The sequence below is a fragment of the Electrophorus electricus genome, chromosome 20 (assembly GCF_041902795.1).
Source record: "Electrophorus electricus isolate QZ-2024a chromosome 20, ASM4190279v1, whole genome shotgun sequence".
NCBI classification, from domain to species: domain Eukaryota; kingdom Metazoa; phylum Chordata; class Actinopteri; order Gymnotiformes; family Gymnotidae; genus Electrophorus; species Electrophorus electricus.
The window spans coordinates 575,001-597,724 of record NC_137516.1 but is presented as its reverse complement, the minus strand read 5'-3'; the positions used below and the strand labels follow the sequence as shown (position 1 = coordinate 597,724).

Below are 22,724 nucleotides of genomic sequence, written 5' to 3'. Positions count from 1 at the left end.
CTAAACCTTAACTCTAACTCTAACCCTAACCCTAACTCTAACCTTAAACCCTAAACCTTAACTCTAACCCTAACCCTAACTCTAACCCTAAGTCTAACCTTAAACCCTAAACCCTAACTCTAACCCTAACCCTAACTCTAACCTTAAACCCTAAACCTTAACTCTAACCCTAACCCTAACTCTAACCTTAAACCCTAAACCTTAACTCTAACCCTAACCCTAACCCTAACTCTAACCTTAAACCCTAAACCCTAACTCTAACCCTAACCCTAACTCTAACCCTAAGTCTAACCTTAAACCCTAAACCCTAACTCTAACCCTAACCCTAATTCTAACCCTAACTCTAACCTTAAACCCTAAACCTTAACCCTAACTCTAACCCTAACTCTAACTCTAACTCTAACCCTAATTCTAACCCTAACTCTAACCTTAAACCCTAAACCCTAACTCTAACCCTAACTCTAACTCTAACCCTAATTCTAACCCTAACTCTAACCTTAAACCCTAAACCCTAACATAACCCTCTCTCACAGAGCTCACTCTCTCACTCTTCAAGCTTCTCTCCCAGAGATGTCTCTGTCTGGTCTTACTCTCTTAAAGACTATTCTCTCTCAGAGCTCACTCTTTCATAAAAACTCACTCTCAGACCTCTCTCTCACATACCTCACTCTGTCACTCTCACCATATCCTGTTTGTTATTTTCACACTTTAATTAGAGTGAACTCTCCGATTGATATTCCTGGCTGGTGTTCGATCACTACGGACAGTGAAGTGGAAGGAAGATTTTAATCTGCATGCAACATCAACAGTGACAAACAGAGACATGATAACTGGTTCATTTCCTCCTCCGACTAGGACAAAGTCACACACACTCACACACACACAAAGAAGACCTCATCAACACGAGCACACACACACACAGAGACCTCATCAAATCACACACATGGAGAAGACCTCATCAAATCATGTACATTTATGGCATTTATCAGACACTCTTATCTGGAGCGACTTACAAAAGTGCTTTGCCATTTACTCATAGAAAACATCCTAGTACAGTACAGCAGGTTAGAGTCCAATATACCAATGAACTAGAATACTCTAGAAATACAGGGCTCACTGCTGATGACTAGAAGTGTGAAATACACATTATCTCTGTAACAGACAATGATAAGTGTAATAAACAATAAATACTAGCATTAGTCAACTTAGGAGCATTCAAAATCAGTACAATAAACAATAAACAATACCCTACAATAAGTACTAGAGTTTTAGTTACTCAACATAGGAGCAGGATCAGTGGTCATTTAAATATTCCACAAATAGACGGGTCTACAGTCTGTGTTTGAAGACTACAAGGGACTTTGCTGTTCGGACAGCAGTTTGTTCCACCATCTAGGAGCCATGACAGAGAATAGTCTCCATACTTGTCTTCACACACATGAAGAAAACCACATCAACTCACATACACGGAGAAGATCTCGCTAAAACACAAATACAGAGAAGACCTCATTAAATCAGTCAGGTTTTTTAGAGCCCAGACACCAAGTCTGTTTGTCTAATATTATTTGCTTTTATTATTTGCCAATTAAGGGCAACAGCACATCAGGTTAGACTGACTGCTGAGAGCTCACGCCATAATACCAAAACCACTGGACAGAAATCAAAGCAGAGTGGATGATGATGGAGATTAGACTGCTGTGTGGACTTCTTCAGTATCTCATTGGGGTTATCGTCCCTCACTAGACCATGTCTCCATACTGTAATGTGATAGAAGAACCAGAGAACTGTGTGTTCAGCCCAACAGCAGCTCTGTTACTGCAAGACCAGTGTTTGAAGAAGACCCACACAGCAAAACAATTAGATTATTAAAAACCACTCTCCTCACTGGTAGCAGATGCCATAATATTCATTCACATTAAGTTATTCATTTCACTGCACACCTCCCCTCACCTGCACCTCCTCACCTGCACCTCCTCACCTGCACACCCCCTCATGTGCACATGTTGTTGAACCTGGATTGCTGTTTCACTTTCTGGCCATTCCTGTCCAATAATCTGTCGTGCCCTCGCCGTCACGCCCCCTGTGTGGCATTATCTCCCTGCCCCGGGGCGTAGCAGACAGGCCAATGTGAGATGTCTGCAGGCTGCACTTAGACTCCAGCCTAATCCCATTATTAGGGCAGAGCTACACACAGAAGAGGTCGTGAGACGCTCAAAATGACCCCATACAAAACGAATCACACATTACCCAGAGTCAGTAAAGGCCAAATGACAGCGTCCTGCATGCAGCCTATGATGTTTGTCCACATCAATGCCTTCTTTCTAAGCATCAGTCTTGTTTGTGCCAAGTTAATTGTGCCTTGCTAAGTTTATGTGTTTAAGAAAGCAGTGTAATCGTGTTGTTTTTGTCAACACTGCAGGCAGTGTAAAGAGATTGCCTCGGTTGGATTTTTGCCATGTGCCTCTCAGCTATTATTTTCACATCACACTGGAATAACTTGCGACTGCTGTTTCTCTGAGTCAGAGGTACGGCAAATGGAATGTGATGGGACAGTTTCTCTGGAAGCCCTGACAGACTATCACAATAGATCTCCAGACCAAGCAACACTGCCCTAGAGAGTGTGCTGTACCCTCAGGACCAGTTAACACTTTCACTCCAAGTCCAGTGGGTTTAGCTGGCACTCATACACTATAACCTATGCTAAAAATATTCTATCTGGAGTCAGAATTTGCAGTGTGGGATGTGCACACAAGACTAATTTAGCATTAAGGGTTACTGGAGGTTGTAGGCAAGCTAAAGATAACATCTCAGAATCCACACTACAATATTTAGTAGAGATACTAAATTATAAAACATGGGTTCATCTTTTACTACCAAAGAAGACGACTGATATTTTTCTCTTAAAACAGAAATGATTTTGCAGTGTAGTGGACAGTATTTTTCGTTTTGGAAACGATCCAGTTTATGACATTTATCTTTATGTGGCGTTCACAGTGGGTATTGTCACAACACAACACCCTTAGCTGAGTTCAGAGCTATTGAGGCAGGTGGGTGTTTGAGGCAGGACTGTGGGTGGTAGGTGTTTGAGGCAGAACTTTGGGGTGGTGGGTGTTTGAGGCAGGACTGTGGGGTGGTTGGATGTTTGAGGCAGGACTGTGGGTGGTTGGGTGTTTGAGGCAGGACTGTGGGTGGGTGGGTGTTTGAGGCAGGACTGTGGGTGGTTGGATGTTTGAGGCAGGACTGTGGGTGGTTGGATGTTTGAGGCAGGACTGTGGGTGGTTGGGTGTTTGAGGCAGGACTGTGGGTGGTTGGGTGTTTGAGGCAGGACTGTGGGTGGTTGGGTGTTTGAGGCAGGACTGTGGGGTGGTTGGGTGTTTGAGGCAGGACTGTGGGGTGGTTGGGTGTTTGAGGCAGGACTGTGGGGTGGTTGGGTGTTTGCAATGCCCTCAGCTAGCAATCAAGCCACAAAGGGTTACCTTGGCCACGATTTATTAATTCCCAGGTCAAAGTTCAAGCTGGTGAATAGCTGCAGCAGTTTCACATGTATCCAGGACACGTGAAGCTCGTGTCAACGAGCTAGTACATGTACACCTCCACGCCAGACTTCCTGTCACTAAACACAAACAATGAAACATTATCTTATGTTTACAAAAAACGCTTGTAAAATTGTAATAATCTACATAAATAACATTCACTATAATTAACCACAGCCATAAGGATTTGTTTGTAATCTCTCCCTTTCTTCAGTGCATTGCACTTGTTGAGACGACTAAAATAAAGACCGCAAACAAGTAAAATGTACGATAATATTAAATCGTGTATTCATAAGCAGAAAAGCGTAAATCCCATATGGGAAGAGAATGCAGCATTCTGAGGCGGTCAAGGCAACACGTTGTGGCTCTAACGAGACTACTCCACTTCCGACGCTGTCCTGATTAATATCGTTACTTAATTGTATCGTTACATTTAATTATATTATTACATTTGCGGGAGTCAGTGGTACAGTTGGCAGCTAACGCGAGACAGCGAATATCTGTCGATAGAGGGCGCGTGACAGCCCGGAGGCTGCCCGCGTAACCCTGCCCCTCCAAATCTGTGCGCTGGGCCGCTTTTCCGTGCGTCTCTGGAGCTGCGTGTGCCAGCCGGGCAGCGACGCGTCCAGTCCAGAACCTGTGGACACGCGTCCGCGTGACTGCGTGCACTGTAGCGGCTACATTGCAGAAAGGCTCGTGCTCTGCAGTCCCGCTGGCTGGCGCGCATGATCACACGCCGTAGAAAAAGTAAAGTCAGAGGTTTCAGTCGCAGACAAGTTTGCTGAAGGTAGGTCTGTGTGTGAGCTTACCGTGACGGTCATTAACGGCAGGCGTGCGCGTTTGAACGGCTACGGTGCAAGGGAACGTGCACGCACACCGCGGGCGACGAACTTGGAAAAGTGAGCTGGTCGGTTTTACTGTCTCCTCCAGAATATCTCCGTTATAGGTTGACGTGTTTGTGCTCAGATGTGGTCGTTGTCACTTTGCTTTGCTCGTGCAGTAAGTAACGGGTCGGGTGTGAGCGACTTTAGAAACACTACGCGCGTGAGCAGCCGTGTGGTCTGCTGCAGTTCAACTTCACACTTTCAGAAGTTTAGATTCTCCTGATGTCGTTTTCAGTTGTCGGTATCCTGTTGAGCCTATCAAAGGAATGGTTTGGGAAGGTGTAGACGCGTGACATTAGCGCCGTGCAGTCTGGAGTTTCTGTCTTCCAATACGTTGGTGCACGAGACTCTTGGTTGTTATCTGAGACTTAGGTGGTTCCTCCAGGCTTCTACTTACCCACGAGCTCATATTAGCTGTTTATACGTTGATGTAAATCAAGTAAAGAACTACAAAACTCCAAATAAATTAATAAATCTACTCCATCATTGTGTTGCATACATGTATATGCACGTGTAGCCAGGGAAATTAAAGTTTAGAGTGTTAAGGTTTATAATATAATTTGTGGCCCCCTGTCTGCACAACAGCTTTAGTAGGGAACGTGGTTGGGCTCACTGCCTGCTGCCCAAAGTGTGTGTGTGTGTGTGTGTGTGTGTGTGTCTTTGGGGGTGTTGGGTCTTCTCTGTGCAGTAGTGTGTATGTGGGGGGGGGGGGGGGGGTCATGCCTGGTTTTTAATAATGACTGATTTGGTATGGTGACTGGTTTGATGTGGTGACTGCTTTTTAATAATGACTGGTATATGGTGACTGTTTTTTTAATAATAACAGGTTTGATATAATGACTGGTTTTTAATAATGACAAGTTTGATATGGTGACTGGTTTGATGTGGTGACTGGTTTTTAATAATGATTGGTTTGATATGGCGACTGGTTTTTAATAATGACAACTTTGATATGGTGACTGGTTTGATATGGTGACTGGTTTTTAATAATGATTGGTTTGATATGGCAACTGGTTTGATATGGTGACTGGTTTTTAATAATGACTGGTTTGATATGGTGACTGGTTTTTAATAATGACTGGTTTGATATGGTGACCTGGTTTGATATGGTGACTGGTTTGATATGGCGACTGTGTTTTTAATAATGTCTGGTTTTTAATAATGACTGGTTTGATATGGTGACTGGTTTTTAATAATGACTGGTTTGATATGGTGACTGGTTTTTAATAATGACTGGTTTGATATGGTGACCTGGTTTGATATGGTGACTGGTTTTTAATAATGACTGGTTTGATATGGTGACTGGTTTTTAATAATGACTGGTTTGATATGGTGACCTGGTTTGATATGGTGACTGGTTTTTAATAATGACTGGTTTGATATGGTGACTGGTTTGATATGGTGACTGGTTTTTAATAATGACTGGTTTGATATGGTGACTGGTTTTTAATAATGATTGGTTTGATATGGCGACTGGTTTTTAATAATGTCTGGTTTAATATGGTGACCTGGTTTTTAATAATGACTGGTTTTTAATAATGTCTGGTTTGATATGGTGACCTGGTTTTTAATAATGATTGGTTTGATATGGCGACTGGTTTTTAATAATGACAAGTTTGATATGGTGACTGGTTTTTAATAATGATTGATTTGATATGGTGACTGGTTTTTAATAATGATTGATTTGATATGGTGACTGGTTTTTAATAATGTCTGGTTTGATATGGTGACTGGTTTTTAATAATGACTGGTTTGATATGGTGACTGGTTTTTAATAATGACTGGTTTTTAATAATGACTGGTTTGATATGGTGACTGGTTTTTAATAATGACTGGTTTTTAATAATGACTGGTTTGATATGGTGACTGGTTTTTAATAATGACTGGTTTGATATGGTGACTGGTTTTTAATAATGATTGATTTTCAATGATTGATTTGATATTTGTACTCAGATGAAAAAAGAAAAACAAATGCTACAACTAAACTGAGCAAACATGAATTCATCATCACTATTATTATTGTTATTATTACATGTTAGTTCTGTGTTACTATAGTTACTGGTGCACTGCCTGTGTTCCACCTACAGACTGTTGATCACACTTTCATTTCCTGACATTTCTTTCTACTTTCAGAATGATTACCTCCCTCTTTCTCTGTGCTCCTCCACCTCTCCACCTCCCTCTTTCCACCTCCTTCTCTTATCCTGTTTTTCCTGTTGAGGAGCGCTGAGAAGTTCGGTCTGTTTTCTCTTCTGCTGCTGAAAATTCCTGGCAGTTTTCCCTGCAGCTGCCCGAGGGCTGTGTGGAATGGACACACTTGCTAACGTTGGGAATACATGACGATTATGTTGGGAAAACATTACGGTTATGTGAGAGGCAGTATATTTTTTTCATTTATGGCAATTATCTGACACTTAAAGTGACTTACAATTCTGACTGAACACAACTTGAGTAATTGAGGGTTAAGGGTTTTGTTCAGGGACCCAACAGTGGCAACAGTGGGACTTGAACCAGCAACCTTCTGATTACTAGACCAGTACCTTCACCACTGAGCACCACTGCCCACATTACACCACTGATCAGCCCCAATGTGCACCGTGTCAGTCCTGGGACTCATCAAAACAAACACGGAACACGCCTGTGGACCATCCGAGCAGGGGAGGATGTTCCACACTTTGATTTGTTAGTGTTGTTATAAAGGTGATATTTCAGTAATGATGACATGTCCCACACTGCTGCTCTGCTGTATGTACTGCTCTGTGCTGCTCTGTGCTGTATGCATTGTTTGTGGCTCTTCTGCTCTGTAAGAGTGGCTGTGTGAACCAGAGTGCTGCATATGGAGTGTCTGTCTACAGACAGAGCTGCTTGTGTGTCATGTGTCCTGGCTTAAATTAGCATGCTGCTGTGAGCAGCTCCAAGCAGCCTGCAGGGTAGGGCAGAGCTCAGGAAACGGCTGACGCTAGCATGGTGCTCAGTGGTCCTGTAGTCCTGAACCCTGTGGTACTGAACCCTGTGGTCCTGAACCCTGTAGTCTTGAACCTGTCTGGATGAGCGTTCTGTTCTGTTCTGGTGGGCAGGCAGATCAGAAGTCCAGTCAGCTACAGACCTTTGAAACGTAAACATACACATGGACAGTAAGGTACTCGCTTCACACACACACACACTCATAAGCACTATATCGTACCCAGCTTGGCACCCTGTGGTCAGGTCACGTCTCCAGCAGCCTGCAGTGCTGATCCAGCTCTTTCCACTGGCGTGTGTGAGACAGCCAGGCTGGGCAGAGAGATCCTGGCACTGAGCCCAACCCCCCCCCACTCTGTGAACCCCCGTGCCAAGCCAGCCAGGCCTTGGCACTCACTCCCGGTCAGACTTCATGTGCCCCCTAGCACACGATGGAGAGCCATGTGGACTGTAATGCAGCACATGCAGGTTTAATGTTTATTTTACTGCAAAAGTCTGTTTGCCTGATTATGCAAGTTTCAGTGATTAAATTTGACCTTTGAACCGGGCACAACACCCCATCCCCCCCCCACACACACATAGCTGAGCACTGAGCAGCTTTAGGGTTGAAGGGCCTTGTGATGGGAAGGGTGTGTGAGGGGCGTGGCTCGTGGTGGGCGTGGCCCATGAGAGGCTCTGCTGCTGAAGAGGTCTGTCCTCTCCTGTAACTACACCCACCTCACATTGTCTTTGCTTCTGGAATAAGCAGGAATTAATTACAGGTGCCTGGCCAGGCTAACAGAGGCTAATGGAGCTGTTATTAACATGAGGGGGGTGGATCAGCTTCAAACCTACTGTGCGCTCAGTGATGTGGCCAGTGACCAATGCAGTGTTAGTTTTAATTTTATGCACTTCTTTCTGCTCAAGTGACCCTTCTGGGCACCCTTAGTGGTGATGTCTGCTCCTCTCATGACTGACCTTCTGCCTGAAGTCCTCGTGCAGTTGTGAGGAACATCTAAAGGAAATCTTTGGTCTACATCCAGTAAAGGACTGTGGATGTGATGTGGCTCTGTGTATGGAGTACACACTATGCATTGACACGCTGGCTTTCTGAGGGGCTTCCCAGGGCTGAGCTGTGTGTGTGTGTGTGTGTGTGTGTGTGTGTGTGTGTGTGTGTGTGTGTGTGTGTGTGTGTGAGTGAGTGTGAGAGAGACCTGCTCTACATGCTGCAGGGGCAATGGCACATGTTCTACTGCCCTGCTCTTGGGTAACTGGGTGGGGTGTTTCCTTTCAGCTGCAGGTCCATTTCACTCAGCTTGGCCCTCCCTGTACTGCAGTGTTAGACATGCAGTGTTAGACATGCAGTGTTCTGTACTGCAGTGTTAGATGTGCAGTGTTCTCCCTGCACAACACGTAGCTTGTCCTTGGCTGCATTTGCTTGCATGTTATAACTCGAAAACACTTTAAAATCTGCGGTTTCAAGTATTGTGCAAGACCAACACTGAACTGCAGCAGATAACAGGATCTTAGCTCAAGGCAGTAGTTGAATATTTTACCCAACCACAACATCTGTCTCACACTATATTCACAGACCAGAAGCTGGGTATACAGTAAAAATTGGATTGGTCGTAGGATTGGTCGTAGGATTGGTCGTGGGATCGCTCTGTGAAACTGCAGCTGTGCGCCTTTTGCTAAACTGTAGAAACCTAACTGAACCCACAGATATGCAGAAAGGTGATTTTAGTGTCCTGCCTCACAGTGCAGGACTATGTGTTGGTTCCTATTGTTGTTGTTGTTTTGTAGTGTAGTGTTCTTTTAAAAAAAACAGGATTCATTTGCGTCATTTTGAGACAATCCACTCAGCCTTACGCTTCACAAGTGGTGGACCCTGTGGTACCATGTTGCATGTTAAGAATGTAGCGTTTTATACTTTTTAAAAAGGCATTCTGGGTAAAGGCACTGAGTCATTGCAGGTTAAAGGTTCCCAAGGCTCTGCCAGTCTAGCACTCTCTGTACTCTTACCCACAAACAGAGCTGCTCCCCTCAGCCAATCAGCGACCAGGGAGTTTCCACCCCTCCCCCGCGGGGTTCTGTGGCCCTTTGTGTCAACTGCATGCCCCCTGTAGCTGCCACAGGGGTGGTAGCCATGCCCCCAGGCCCTGTACACACCCTGCCACATGGTCTCCAGCACGAGGTTTGCAGTGCCGCGCTCACGCAGACTGCAGCAGCGAGTGTGTGTGTTTAAACAGCAGGACCTCAGGATAGTTTAGCTGTTCCTTTGAAGGAAGGCTCACCACTGTGTTTAGCTGCTCTAGTTTGATTTTCCAAACCTGGGCAACAGTCCACAAGTTTTTAATACAATGTATTAATGACTGGATTAACAACACATAATACTTATTAAGAGAATATGGGAGGCGCTTTCACTGTTAGCAACCATCAGACTGTTGTGAGCGTGAGGTGCAGGTGTGGTTACTGCTGATCACGGTGAAGTGCTCTTTGCTATCACAGTTAAAGATAGTCTTCCCCTTGAAGAACTAACAGCACAATGCAGCCTTCGTCATACAGGGGTCAAAGTGCACATCATATACCTCTTCCACAAAACATCTAGAACATTCTCAGCTGCGAGCATGTCCACACAGAAGTGATGTTTTGGCGATCTGCCCTTTGACTGCTCATCTAGGTTCTTTATGCCTTTATATTATGATGCTTACAAAACATGGGTATTGATTTTAATCACAGAGGTGCCTGAGCACTGGAAGACCTCTGTCCAATCAGATCAATCCTTCCTCTGAGGTTTTTAAATAATATAATTGCAATGAGGTTTTTAATTATATGTCTATATGTCTGCTTTACCATTAACTATATCTATGTTTAATTATATGGTAATATGTTTGAATATATAGTAATATGTTTAAATATATGATACTGGGGTTAGTGGAGCTGCGTACTGGGGTAATGGAGTTCATTTTCTCTTTTGTATTTAGTCATGTTATATTTTCCTCTACAATGTGTGAAATGTTTTAGAAGATAATATCAAGGCCCAAGAGTGGTTTGTGAAGATCTGGTTAGGCTGCAGACACTGTGGTCTCTTTAATGCGTGCGAGTGTGTGTGCGAGTGTGTGTGTGTGTGTGTATAGAACAGTTTCGTCAAATACTTCATTACTTTCTCTTCAGTCTTTACGTGGTTGTCCAGCCCACAGACCTTCATGTCAGAGGAACTAGAATTAGTGCTGCTACTGGAGAGTTCAGGAGCTCGGGTGTTCATGAGCTCGGGTGTTCAGGAGCTCGGGTGTTCAGGAGCTCGGGTGTTCAGGAGTTCAGGAGTTCAGGTGTGTCACAGCTAATGAGCAGCTGTATTTGCTCAGCTGCCGTTGCCGTGGGAACCGCAAGCCATCGCTGTCCTCCTGCTGCTCTGAGGTCCACAGGCTTCACACCACTGTCACTTCCCCAATGCAGGACATGACATCAGTCCTGTAACGGGATCAGGCCTGGGAAGCTCAGGATGGCACCCACTGATGGTGAAACAGCACTCAGAGTGAACTCCCCTCCCAGAAGAGTGAATTGCCCTCCATCCAGATTAAATACATTTGTGTATAACTGGAGTGTTGCTGGTTAAAGGGTTTGGTTTGGGGGTGCATGAGTGTGTCATGACTTCAGCTAAGTTGTGATTTCTTTCAAATCACAGCAGTGGGTCTTTTATTCTGATGGCGATGTTGGTTTGTGGTGTTCACATAAATATAGAAGGTTTATATTTAGCTGTTGGGCTGAAGTGAGATGTGACCTGACCTCACATTTCAGGCGCTTTCTCAACATGTGCCAGTGTCCTAAGCATGTCAGGCCCTTTTCACAGAAAACACGTAGGCACAGGCGGACGCGTACAGTGGAGAGTAGCGGGTGAGCACGTGAATGCTGGCCTTGTGCAGATATTAAAGACTAGCTGATTGTGAATTAAAGGGTCTTTGTGTTAATTGTCTCTCATTTGTCTGCCTCTGGTTAAGTCCAAAAAGCACCTATCAGAGCTCAACATGACACACCAGCAAGTCTGCGATCTGTCTTGGTCCTCTGTGAGTTGTCCCTGCATGTCTTGCGTGTATGTCTTCTGTTCTGTGGTTGAGTATAAGCCTGTGTTGCTAATGCGTCTGCTGGTGTTCACATTAGCTGCGTTGTCTTTGCTGGCCACACTGCAGGTAAAGTGATAAACATATCATGTACTAACCAAGTATTCACCCATTAACGAAGGACCAATGTAAACACAGCGTGTGTGTGGAGTGTGAGAGTTAATGATGTGCACTTGGCCATCTGGGAGTGTGTGCATGTGGGTGGTTTGTGTGAGGGTGTGGAGAGGAGAATGTTGTCCGTGCTAACGACTAGCCTGTCGTGTGTGTGTGTGTGTGTGTGTGTGTGTGTGTGTGTGTGTGTGTGTTTGTAGGGAGGTGGGGTCATGGCGACCTGCCTCACTCTGCTCCTGCTCGGGGCTCTGGGTCTGCTGACTGCTACAGGACACAGGACAGGACCTGCGTCTGAGCTCCTCACACCAGGTAGCACACACACACACACACACACACACACACTCCTCCATACAAACGCGCACACACACACATGCACACACATAAACTCTTCCTACACACACACTCCTACACACACACACGCTCTCTTCCTACACACACACACTTTTCCTACACACACACTCCTACACACACACTTCCTACACACACACACAAACACACTCTCTTCCTACACATACACACATGCACACGCAGTCTCACACACACACTTACAGTCCCTGAGAGGATATCAGTCAAAGTTAGATTGTACACACACACACACTCCCACACACAGTCTCACACACACTCTTACAGTCCCTGAGAGGATATCAGTTAGTTAGATTGTATACACACACACATACATACACATTCCCACACACAGTCTAACGCACACTCTTACAGTCCCTGGGAGGATATCAGTTAGTTAGATTGTATACACACACACACATTCCCACACACAGTCTCACACACACTCTTACAGTCCCTGAGAGGATATCAGTCAAAGTTAGATTGTGATAGTGGGAAGTTTTTCCCTGAGTCTGTATGTCTGTAGTTCTGCGGTCTTCTCCGGGTCCCTGGGAGGGTATCATAGGGTAGCGGCTCTTTAAAGATAAAATCTGTACTTTTTCTCTTAAAGATCCTCAAATCTGTTTTATATTTACAGGTTCAGGTTTACACACCTTTTCCCTCTTCACAAAATAGAAACATTTGCATATTATTTGCATATCCCAGTTTGATGGGCCTAGAGAAACTCACATGGTGGTCACACCACAACGACTCATTGTCCTGAATAGCTCACCTTCTCAGCAGTCACTTCTCTGCTGTACGTCCGCTGACACCAGAGTGCTTCCCTTCCGGAGAACGAATGGCCTTGCGAGTAATTTGTGTATCCTGAAGAATTATGTTTCCTAACGAATCGTCATATTCCAAACTCAGCAACAGATTACAAGAAGATGTCGGCTTATGAGTATCAGTGACTAGTGAGCAGAAGAGACACAGAAAGATGTCCTAAATTCCCCTGAGATGGTTTAGTCACACAGAAACATGTGAAACTGCTAAAATATTGTAGCTTTAACACGAGGCTGTTAGTGCCCTGCAACGGAACAACCAGAAAATGATGGAAAGAAAGTTGGTTGACGCTGATATTAAATGATGCCAGAGCTCTGTGCCTAGGGGGCGCTGTCTCCCACAGCTCAGGGGAGCAAGGTCTCAGCACTGAGCAAACTAGACGCTTGACTTGTCTGGTCAAACAATCCTGCAATCAATGCGTGACACTTGATGGTTGTCATCCAAAGTCCAGGGACATGTTCAGTGATCTAATACACGAAACAGACTGTTGGTCAAGAATAAAAACCCTCTCTATTCTACACTCATAATTCTGTCTGTCCTGCACCACTGCACTCTGGGATTTGGGCTGGAGTTTATTAACAACCTGTCCATATACACTGCGGTGTTCAACATGTCATATTTAACAGTTCTACTGCTGCTATTCAGAACTCGTACAGTAAATCAGTCAACATATTTGAATACATTGGTCTGATGGACAGTTGGGTGATGTCTACCTACATGGAGTCTGATGATATCCACATCGTGATGGACGATGGCTGACATCACGGGTGGGGTGGGGTAGGGTAATCTTACAAAGGCCCTATAAATGCTATTATACTTTCTTTTACACTTTTTTCAATGACGTATAAACTAATTATATGAATACATTAATTACTGTTAATGATTTGATGCTGTGTGTGACACATCAGCTGTAAAGTCACTTTGTTTGATGTCCTCTATTTAAAATAAAGCCATCACTGACGTGTTTCTTCCATTTATTAGACAATATTTTTATTCAAATGTTTGCTCATATGGGAAAACAGATTATATCCACTGCCATAAATCAATTTCAGTACTAGAGATACATTCAGTACTGGAGATGTACATTCAGATGTGCATAAGTCTAAATAAAGTGTCTGGTTTTACACGAGAAATACGGGGGTTCCTTTAAATAGCTAGAAACGTACAGTGTTGTTGGAGGTTACGGGTGTGGTAGGGTGCAGGTTATGTGACAGGCTGTGTTGTGTTGAAAATTGCAGGTCAATTTTGTTTCTCTACTCACCTAACAGTAGTCACAAAACAAAAATTCTGTACATGTTTCTATGGTTACATGGCCATACTGTAACAGGTAATTAGTGGTTAATGTGGTGTCTGTGTGGGACTCTACCCCCACCCTGTGTATGTCCATGGCAGGATGAACTCCTGTTGGAATGAGTTTTTATTTATGTAACACCAGTGTCTGGAATTAGGGAGAGGTTCACTCGTCTTTTCTCTGAGGGAGGAAAGGAGAGAGGGAGAGGGAGAAAAAGGGAGGGAGTGAGGGAGGAAGGGAGAGAGAGAGAGAGAGAGATGAAGGGAGGGAGAGATAGAGAGGAAGGGAGAGAGAGAGAAGAAGGGAGGGAGAGATGGAGAGTGAGGGAGGAAGGGAGAGATAGAGAGGAAGGGAGAGAGAGAGAAGAAGGGAGGGAGAGATGGAGAGTGAGGGAGGAAGGGAGAGAGAGAGAGAAGAAGGGAGGGAGAGATAGAGAGGAAGGGAGAGAGAGAGAGAGAAGAAGGGAGGGAGAGATAGAGAGGAAGGGAGAGAGAGAGAAGAAGGGAGGGAGAGATGGAGAGTGAGGGAGGAAGGGAGAGAGAGAGAGAAGAAGGGAGGGAGAGATGGAGAGTGAGAGAGGAAGGGAGAGAGAGAGAGAGAAGAAGGGAGGGAGAGATGGAGAGTGAGAGAGGAAGGGAGAGAGAGAGAAGAAGGGAGGGAGAGAGGCCTCGGTCTTGTGTAAGTACTCAGCTTTGTTTGTTCAGCAAAGTTGCCAAACAGAGAAACGTCCAGACAGTTGGGACGTCCAACTCTACTCACATCAGACTATTACCCACTCAGTGACCGTTCCTCTGTGTGTGTACTTACTGCAGAAATACGGAACTGAAATGTTCACTTCAGCCTCAGCAGTCAGTTAATTCTAAAAACCTGTCAGTTATTCTCTCTCTGGTTGGGTGCTCAGCATTTTAGTGCTAATTCAGTCTGTTTTTTAATCTATTTTGTGTGGATTCTGATCCAGCATCTGTTGGTGGTGTTTATTCTAGTGCAGGGTGGTGGAACTCAGACTGTGCAGTCCTGTGTATCAGTCCTGTGTTCAGTCCTGTATTTCATACTTCTGACACCACCCTCCTGTACATCAGGGTAGAGGACACTCAGCAGCTCAGTGAGTAGTTTATCAAACTGGCAGTTTCCTTCTTAGATGCAGCTGTTCTAGAGAGCAACAGCGTCGCAAAACAGCACAGCAAGCTGGATACTAGAATACTGGACTACTAGAATAGCGGACTACTAGAATAGCGGACTGTTAGAATAGCGGACTGTTAGAATAGCGGACTGTTAGAATAGCGGACTACTAGAATAGCGGACTGTTAGAATAGCGGACTGTTAGAATAGCGGACTACTAGAATAGCGGACTGTTAGAATAGCGGACTACTAGAATAGCGGACTGTTAGAATAGCGGACTACTAGAATAGCGGACTGTTAGAATAGCGGACTACTAGAATAGCGGACTACTAGAATAGCGGACTACTAGAATAGCGGACTACTAGAATAGCGGACTGTTAGAATAGCGGACTACTAGAATAGCGGACTACTAGAATAGCGGACTGTTAGAATAGCGGACTACTAGAATAGCGGACTGTTAGAATAGCGGACTACTAGAATAGCGGACTGTTAGAATAGCGGACTGTTAGAATAGCGGACTGTTAGAATAGCGGACTGTTAGAATAGCGGACTGTTAGAATAGCGGACTACTAGAATACCGGACTGTTAGAATACCGGACTACTAGAATAGCGGACTACTAGAATAGCGGACTGTTAGAATAGCGGACTGTTAGAATAGCGGACTGTTAGAATAGCGGACTACTAGAATAGCGGACTGTTAGAATAGCGGACTGTTAGAATAGCGGACTACTAGAATAGCGGACTACTAGAATAGCGGACTGTTAGAATAGCGGACTACTAGAATAGCGGACTGTTAGAATAGCGGACTGTTAGAATAGCGGACTACTAGAATAGCGGACTACTAGAATAGCGGACTACTAGAATAGCGGACTACTAGAATAGCGGACTGTTAGAATAGCGGACTACTAGAATAGCGGACTACTAGAATAGCGGACTGTTAGAATAGCGGACTGTTAGAATAGCGGACTACTAGAATACCGGACTGTTAGAATAGCGGACTGTTAGAATAGCGGACTACTAGAATAGCGGACTGTTAGAATAGCGGACTACTAGAATACCGGACTGTTAGTATAGCGGACTACTAGAATACCGGACTGTTAGTATAGCGGACTATTAGAATACCGGACTGTCAGGATAGTGGACTGTCAGGATGGTGGACTACTAGAATGCTGGACTGTCAGAATAGTGGGTTGTCAGAATGCCGGACTGTTAGTATAGCGGACTACTAGAATAGCGGACTACTAGAATACCGGACTGTTAGGATAGTGGACTGTCAGGATAGTGGACTACTAGAATGCTGGACTGTCAGAATAGTGGGTTGTCAGAATGCCGGACTGTTAGTATAGCGGACTACTAGAATAGCGGACTACTAGAATAGCGGACTACTAGAATACCGGACTATTAGAATACCGGACTGTTAGGATAGTCGACTGTCAGGATAGTGGACTACTAGAATGCTGGACTGTCAGAATAGTGGGTTGTCAGAATGCCGGACTGTTAGAATACTGGACTGTCAGGATAGTGGACTGTCAGAATGCTGGACTGTCAGAATAGTGGACTGTCAGAATGCCAGGCTGTCAGAATGCCGGGCTACTAGAATACTGGACTGTCAGGATGTCGGGCTGTTAGAATGCCGGGCTGTTAGAATGCCGAGCTACTAGAATACCGGACTGTTACAATACTGGACTGTAAGGATAGTGGACTACTAGAATGCCGGGCTGTTAGAATGCCGGGCTGTTAGAATGCCGGACTACTAGAATACTTGACTGTCGGGATAGTGGACTGTTAGAATAGTGGACTGTTAGAATGCTGGACTATTAGAATGCTGGACTATTAGAATACTGGATACCTTGTCTTATTGGGTGTCCTGTGGAACATCTCGTCCTCATTATCAGTGTACGTGAGGTGATTGCGGAATAATGAAGCCATTAGTGAGGATTGTGCTCATAAGGACAGAAATCTGCACTAATTCTGTCTAACTGCTGTGCGCCAACACACATGTGCAGTTGGAGAAGGATATTTATGTCTTTGCTGGACATATTGGAATTTGTCAACTTTTCTGGTGTGTGTGTGTGTGTGTGTGTGTGTGTGTGTGTGTGTGTGTGTGTGTGTAATTGTCAGTTATTTTTAACACCTGTTTACATTTTGCAGCCGTGTCCAGTGCTCAGTAGGTAAGTCAAGACCTGCTCTAGGCTCATGTGTGAGACATCCCATAACGCAGACGTCCCTGCGGCTGACGGTCATAAGTGTCAGAAAGACACACCAGGATAGAACAGCTGTTATTACCATCTTCTGTCCCAGGGGGCAGCAGAGAAGAACATAAGCTTCATAACAGCTCTCATCTTCCCTTCTACTCTAATCTCTCTCTCTCTCTCTCTCTCTCTCTCTCTCTCGCTCTCTCTCTCGCTCTCTGGCAGTAGGACATTTTTCACTTTTCTTAGGAAACCGATTCAGGGTGTGTCCACTGTCGTATGGAGAGGTGATGTGGTCCGTTCAGTATACACACATCTGAAGGTGTTACTGTGATTATGACCCTTATTTTGTGATGCTGGTGATGAGTCTGTTGTGTCTCTAATGCCATGAGGCCCCTTCAGACAGAAATGGCATGTTTAATCTCCAGAAGGAGCAAAACTCTACTTTCACTTTCAGCTGCAAAGCTCCTGCCGTCCTGTGGATGAAGTAACCATTTCATTTTCAGAAGTGTGGCTGTTGTTCCAAGCGTGTTGCTGTTGTTAATTCAGTCAGGCTTTCCAGAAACAGAAATACCAACCTTCACTTCACATATCTTTCTGGTTTCTCTTCTGAGTTTTTTTTTTTTTTTGCCCTGTGTGAACATGGGGCATCAACCTTCTGTTACCTTTGCGAGTGTAACTTCACAGAAAACCACTAACATGGATTTAACTGTGTGGAAAAAAACACACATTATAACTCATCATAACTCTACCTTGCTGCTTGCTTGCTGTGAGTAACGCATTCCAGCAACAACACACACTCCAACAGTAACACACTCCAGCAGTAAGACACACACACCAGCAGGTCCTGTGAGCTGTCCTGTAGGCTGTCCTGTAGGTCTGTAGGTGCAGGATTACAAGACTATAGGACAGTTACAGCTGCCTAATTCTGTCCTGTCCTTATGTCTGTCCTACCGGTGTGTACGAGGGATACTGTAGCGGTGTGTGAGTAAGTGCTACCTGAGTGAAAACAGGATTTAATTATTTAATAACACACACACACGAGGCGGAGTGTCTCCACGGTAAGGAGAGCTGCTTCTGTCAGGAGGTGAGTGGCTACTGAACTCATATGAACTCATATTAGTACTGTGGGATCATGAGAGTGATGCAATACAGAAACGATGACATCATATGTACACTTCACTGTCTCTGTGCTGATGGTGTCATGGACATGTCCGGCCTGTCTCTTCACTATCTATCACTCTATTAAGGTGCTGCTGTTGCTTAGCTGGCTGACTGATGTTTGGTTGCCATGTTGACTAACATGGAACTAGCATTAGTCCTGGTTGCTAGGAGACTGGAGATAAACTGAGTCCTAGCAGTTGTTGCCTCATGTCACCTGCCGCTCGGCTTTTTGTGTCTCGATTTCACTGATCATCACTCTACACCTCAGCCTGGTTGTAGTCCTGACGTGGACTAACTGATCACCACCCTCTTCTGCACCACCGCCTTCCACTGCTCCTCTTCCTGTGTAATTTAGCACTGCGTGTGGGTAATTCTGCTCTGTTCAGTGACCACATTGGACAAAACCTTTTAGACAGAACCCCGGGCAGGTAATGGGGAAGCGCACCTGCCTAACCACGGCGGCTCCACCTGCTGTGGGAGACTTCTGTAGCCCAGGTTAACTGGGTGGAGGACTAGGTGTGAGGATTGCATTATATAAACTGCACGAGGTTTTCTCTGTTGAATGTGAGACTCTGAAAGTGTGTGTCTCCACCAGTAGTCTAATTCTCCTCTCTGTCCCAGCCAACCAACATTCCTCCTCTGACCTTTTGTCTGAATGGAGTGAGTTTCCCACTGTTTCCATCTCCAAGTCCGGATCTCTGCTTGTCCTCAGAGATGATAACATTCAGCTGTTTCTTCACTCTCAGTTGGTCTTATGTCACTGCTAGGCTGTTTCAGTTTAACTCACAAACATGCCCGTGTAAACGTTGCTGCTCTGTGTGCTGCGGTTTCAGATCCTAAACTTATTTCAGCTCTTCTTTGTGTGCCTCATTCTAAAACTTCACTCTCCTCCATAACCTCTTAGCTATGGATCCTCTGTCTGCCTGTGCCAGTCTTCACTCTGCTGGCGTGAGTCTGTCTCTACTGTCCTTGACTCTCCAGTTGCTCTGCAGACCACCACCCTCAGAGCAGTTGCTCTGCTGTGTCCAGTCACTGTCCGCCATGCTCCGTCTGGAACAGGACACGTGCACTCCCTGGACTTCCTGGATCACACGCTCAGACAAAGATCTGTAAACGCAGCCCTTCTGTTGTAGTGACTCAGGTCACAAACCCTGAGCAACATTTCTCTACCGTCAGTAAACGTCTTCAGCACCAAGTCAACACCACCCACTCACTGCCCTCCACTCAACACCTCCCTCTCAACACCTCCCAGTCAACACCTACCATTCAACACCTCCCAGAGAATGGACTCCATTTCACAGAGATCAGTTCAGCAGTTCAGTCGTGATTTGCCTGGGCCCCTGTTCAAAAAGCCCTGCCTCTGTGCTCAGTTCCTGCAGTAGCTTCAGTCCTGCTGAGGGTTGGACCACTACAATTATATTTACATATTACGGCATTTAGCAGATGCTCTTCTGCAGAGAGACTTACAAAAGTGCTTTGTCTACCCATAGAATACATCCTAGTACAGTACAGCAGGTTAGAGTCCAATATACCAATGAACTAGAATACTGTAGAAATACAGGGATCAATGCTGATACCTAGAAGTACAAAATACATAAGGTCTCTCTTAAACAATGATGAGTCTAATAAACAAAAAGTACTAGAGTTACATCAGTGTAATAAACAAAACCCCACCATGACATCACAACGTTGAGACAGCAGTGTGATGTCACACCGCAACAATCTTACTTATTCTTGTAGGCATTTAAAAAATAATACTTATTCTATAATTTATATTTTAACCACTTTATGTTGCTGTTTTTAGCCTATACATGTACATCTATGTATGAATGTACATCTCTAGTACTGAATGTGTATCTCCAATGCTGAATGTATATCTCCAGTACTGAATGTACATCTCCAATACTGAATGTGTGTGTGTGTATGTATGTGTGTATATATATATATATATATATATATATATATATATATATATATATATATATATATATAAATACTGAATGCATCTCCAGTACTGAATGTACATGTCCAATACTGAATGTATCTCCAGTAATGAATGTCCAATACTGATATTGTGTTCATGGCAATGAATCAATTCATTTTGTGTTTCAACAGATAGCCCTCAAACTGCCCCCCTCCCCCACACACAGAGAGACAGAGATGACCACACTCATAATAACATACTGTTGTGTGTGTAATAGTTCCGGTTCCATTAGTTCCATTACAGCCAAGTACGTCTTACCATGTGCGTTAATCTGGGTCAAGTGCCCTGCTCTGCCTACATGACCTAGAGAAGATGCCCCCCACCCCCCCAACATCAATTTACTTCCATGTCTGAGATGGCCAAGTTCAGCCTGGTTATTCCCATGTTTCTTGGCTAATAGGGAACACTGCGTCTGAGCTGGTGATCTAGCTACAGCAGAACAGCCACAGGAGCAACTGTTTTTTCCTCTGTAGAGGAGCAGTGAACCTGGGACACATTCTCCATGGTAAATGATTTAAGGTCTTTAACATTCACACCTTTTAATGTCAGTGAGGCTCCAGGTGAAAGAGATGTTTAAAACATGTGCTGCGATGCACACTCACCCTGGCCTACACTCACCCTGGCCTACACTCACCCTGGCATCCACCTGTGTCCACATTTTTTTAGAGATGAACATGATGCTACTGCTCAGTCATGTGGTTACTAGAGGAGGGGCTCTGAGAACATCTACCAGCTGCAATCTGACATCTCAGAGGGGATTTGTGGCGACTCTTGAGCAAGGAATGGACACCCATCCAACACACACACACACACACACACACACACACACACTCTCTCTCTCTCTCTCTCACTGACACACACATATACACACACACACACACACACACTCTCTCTCTCTCTCTCTCTCTCTCACTGACTCATTGACACACACATACACACACACTCTCCCTCTCTCTCTCACTGACTCCTTCTCTCTCTCACACACACACACACACACAGAGATTAATGGTCTCCTGCTGTACTAAGACTCAGGATGATAGATGATTGTGTTCCACAAGTGCTGTGGAGCAGAACAGCCAAAGAGGTGTGTGAGGCTCACCGCGCGCACGGCTTACACACACCTCTTTCGCTGTTCTGCTCCATAGCCGCGCGCGCGTGTGTGAGGCGGGTGTGTGTGCCATGTTTGTGCTCTGTGAATGTCTTTTTGTGCTCTGTGTTTCTGTGCTGTGGGTGTGTGTAACTGTGCTGTGTGTGTATCTGTGCTGTCTGTATGTGCTGTGTATAACTGTGCTGTGTCTGTATCTGTGCTGTGTATTTATCTGTACTGTGTGTATAACTGAGCTGTGTCTGTATCTGTGGTGTGTGTATAACTGAGCTGTGTCTGTATCTGGTGTGTGTATAACTGAGCTATGTCTGTATCTGTGGTGTGTGTGTGTATCTGTGCTGTGTGTATAACTGCTGTGTCTGTATCTGTGCTGTGTGTAGAACTGAGCTGTGTCTGTATCTGTGGTGTGTGTATAACTGTGCTGTGTGTATAACTGTGCTGTGTGTGTGTGTTTGTGTGTGTGTGTGATGTTTTTCTCTCTTTAATGAAGATGTGGATACTAGTTGATTACACCCCCTCATGTCAGCGGTGATGCTATCAGCAGTGGCTTCTTTCAGCAGGATGTGTGTCCTGCAAGTGTTGTTCAGCAATAACAGAGTTCAAGGTTGACTTGACCTCCAGACACCCCAGACCTGCTGATCAATCATATCTGTCTTCTGGAAAAACACGTCCAGTCCATGGAGGCGCCATCTCACAAGTTAAAGGACATGGTGCTAACGTCCTGGTGCCAGGCACCAGGCATCTTCACTGGTCTAGAGGTCTACTCTGTGCTCTACTCTTTGTCCTGCTCTGTGCTCTACTCTATATCCTGCTCTGTGCTCTACTCTATATCCTGCTCTGTGCTCTACTCTATATCCTGCTCTGTACTCTACTCTCTGTCCTGCTCTGTGCTCTACTCTGTGCTCTACTCAGTATCTTGCTCTGTACTTTGCTCTCTGTCCTGCTCTGTGCTCTACCCTCTGTCCTACTCTGTATCTTGCTCTGTGCTCTACTCAATATCCTGCTCTGTACTCTGCTCTCTGTCCTGCTCTGTGCTCTACCCTCTGTCCTACTCTGTATCTTGCTCTGTGCTCTACTCTCTGTCCTGCTCTGTGCTCTGCTCTCTGTCCTGCTCTGTAC

At 44.9% G+C, this 22,724-nt stretch overlaps 1 protein-coding gene and 1 long non-coding RNA gene across 6 annotated transcripts in view; one reads left to right on the top strand and one right to left on the bottom strand.

Moving 5' to 3' along the window:
• Positions 1-443: 443 nt before the first annotated feature.
• Positions 444-4,757, bottom strand: LOC145652588 (uncharacterized). Its single transcript, XR_014118820.1, has 3 exons — positions 4,343-4,757; positions 3,477-3,613; positions 444-1,481 (listed from the first exon to the last, which is right to left on the bottom strand). It is a non-coding gene; the product is annotated as an uncharacterized LOC145652588 (long non-coding RNA).
• Positions 4,086-22,724, top strand: part of ghra (growth hormone receptor a) — a 27,736-nt gene continuing 9,097 nt past the window's right edge. The window contains exons 1-4 of one of the 5 annotated variants that reach the window (XM_035536405.2): positions 4,086-4,320; positions 6,551-6,786; positions 6,897-7,117; positions 11,787-11,895. In XM_035536405.2, the coding sequence (XP_035392298.1) occupies positions 11,799-11,895 (97 nt within the window). In that variant the 5' untranslated portion in view covers positions 4,086-4,320; positions 6,551-6,786; positions 6,897-7,117; positions 11,787-11,798. Of the gene's footprint in view, positions 4,321-4,363; positions 4,433-6,550; positions 6,787-6,896; positions 7,118-11,355; positions 11,422-11,786; positions 11,896-22,724 lie in introns of those variants that run through there. The other 4 variants (XM_081703306.1, XM_027027628.3, XM_081703308.1 and 1 more) reach the window with 4 other exon arrangements.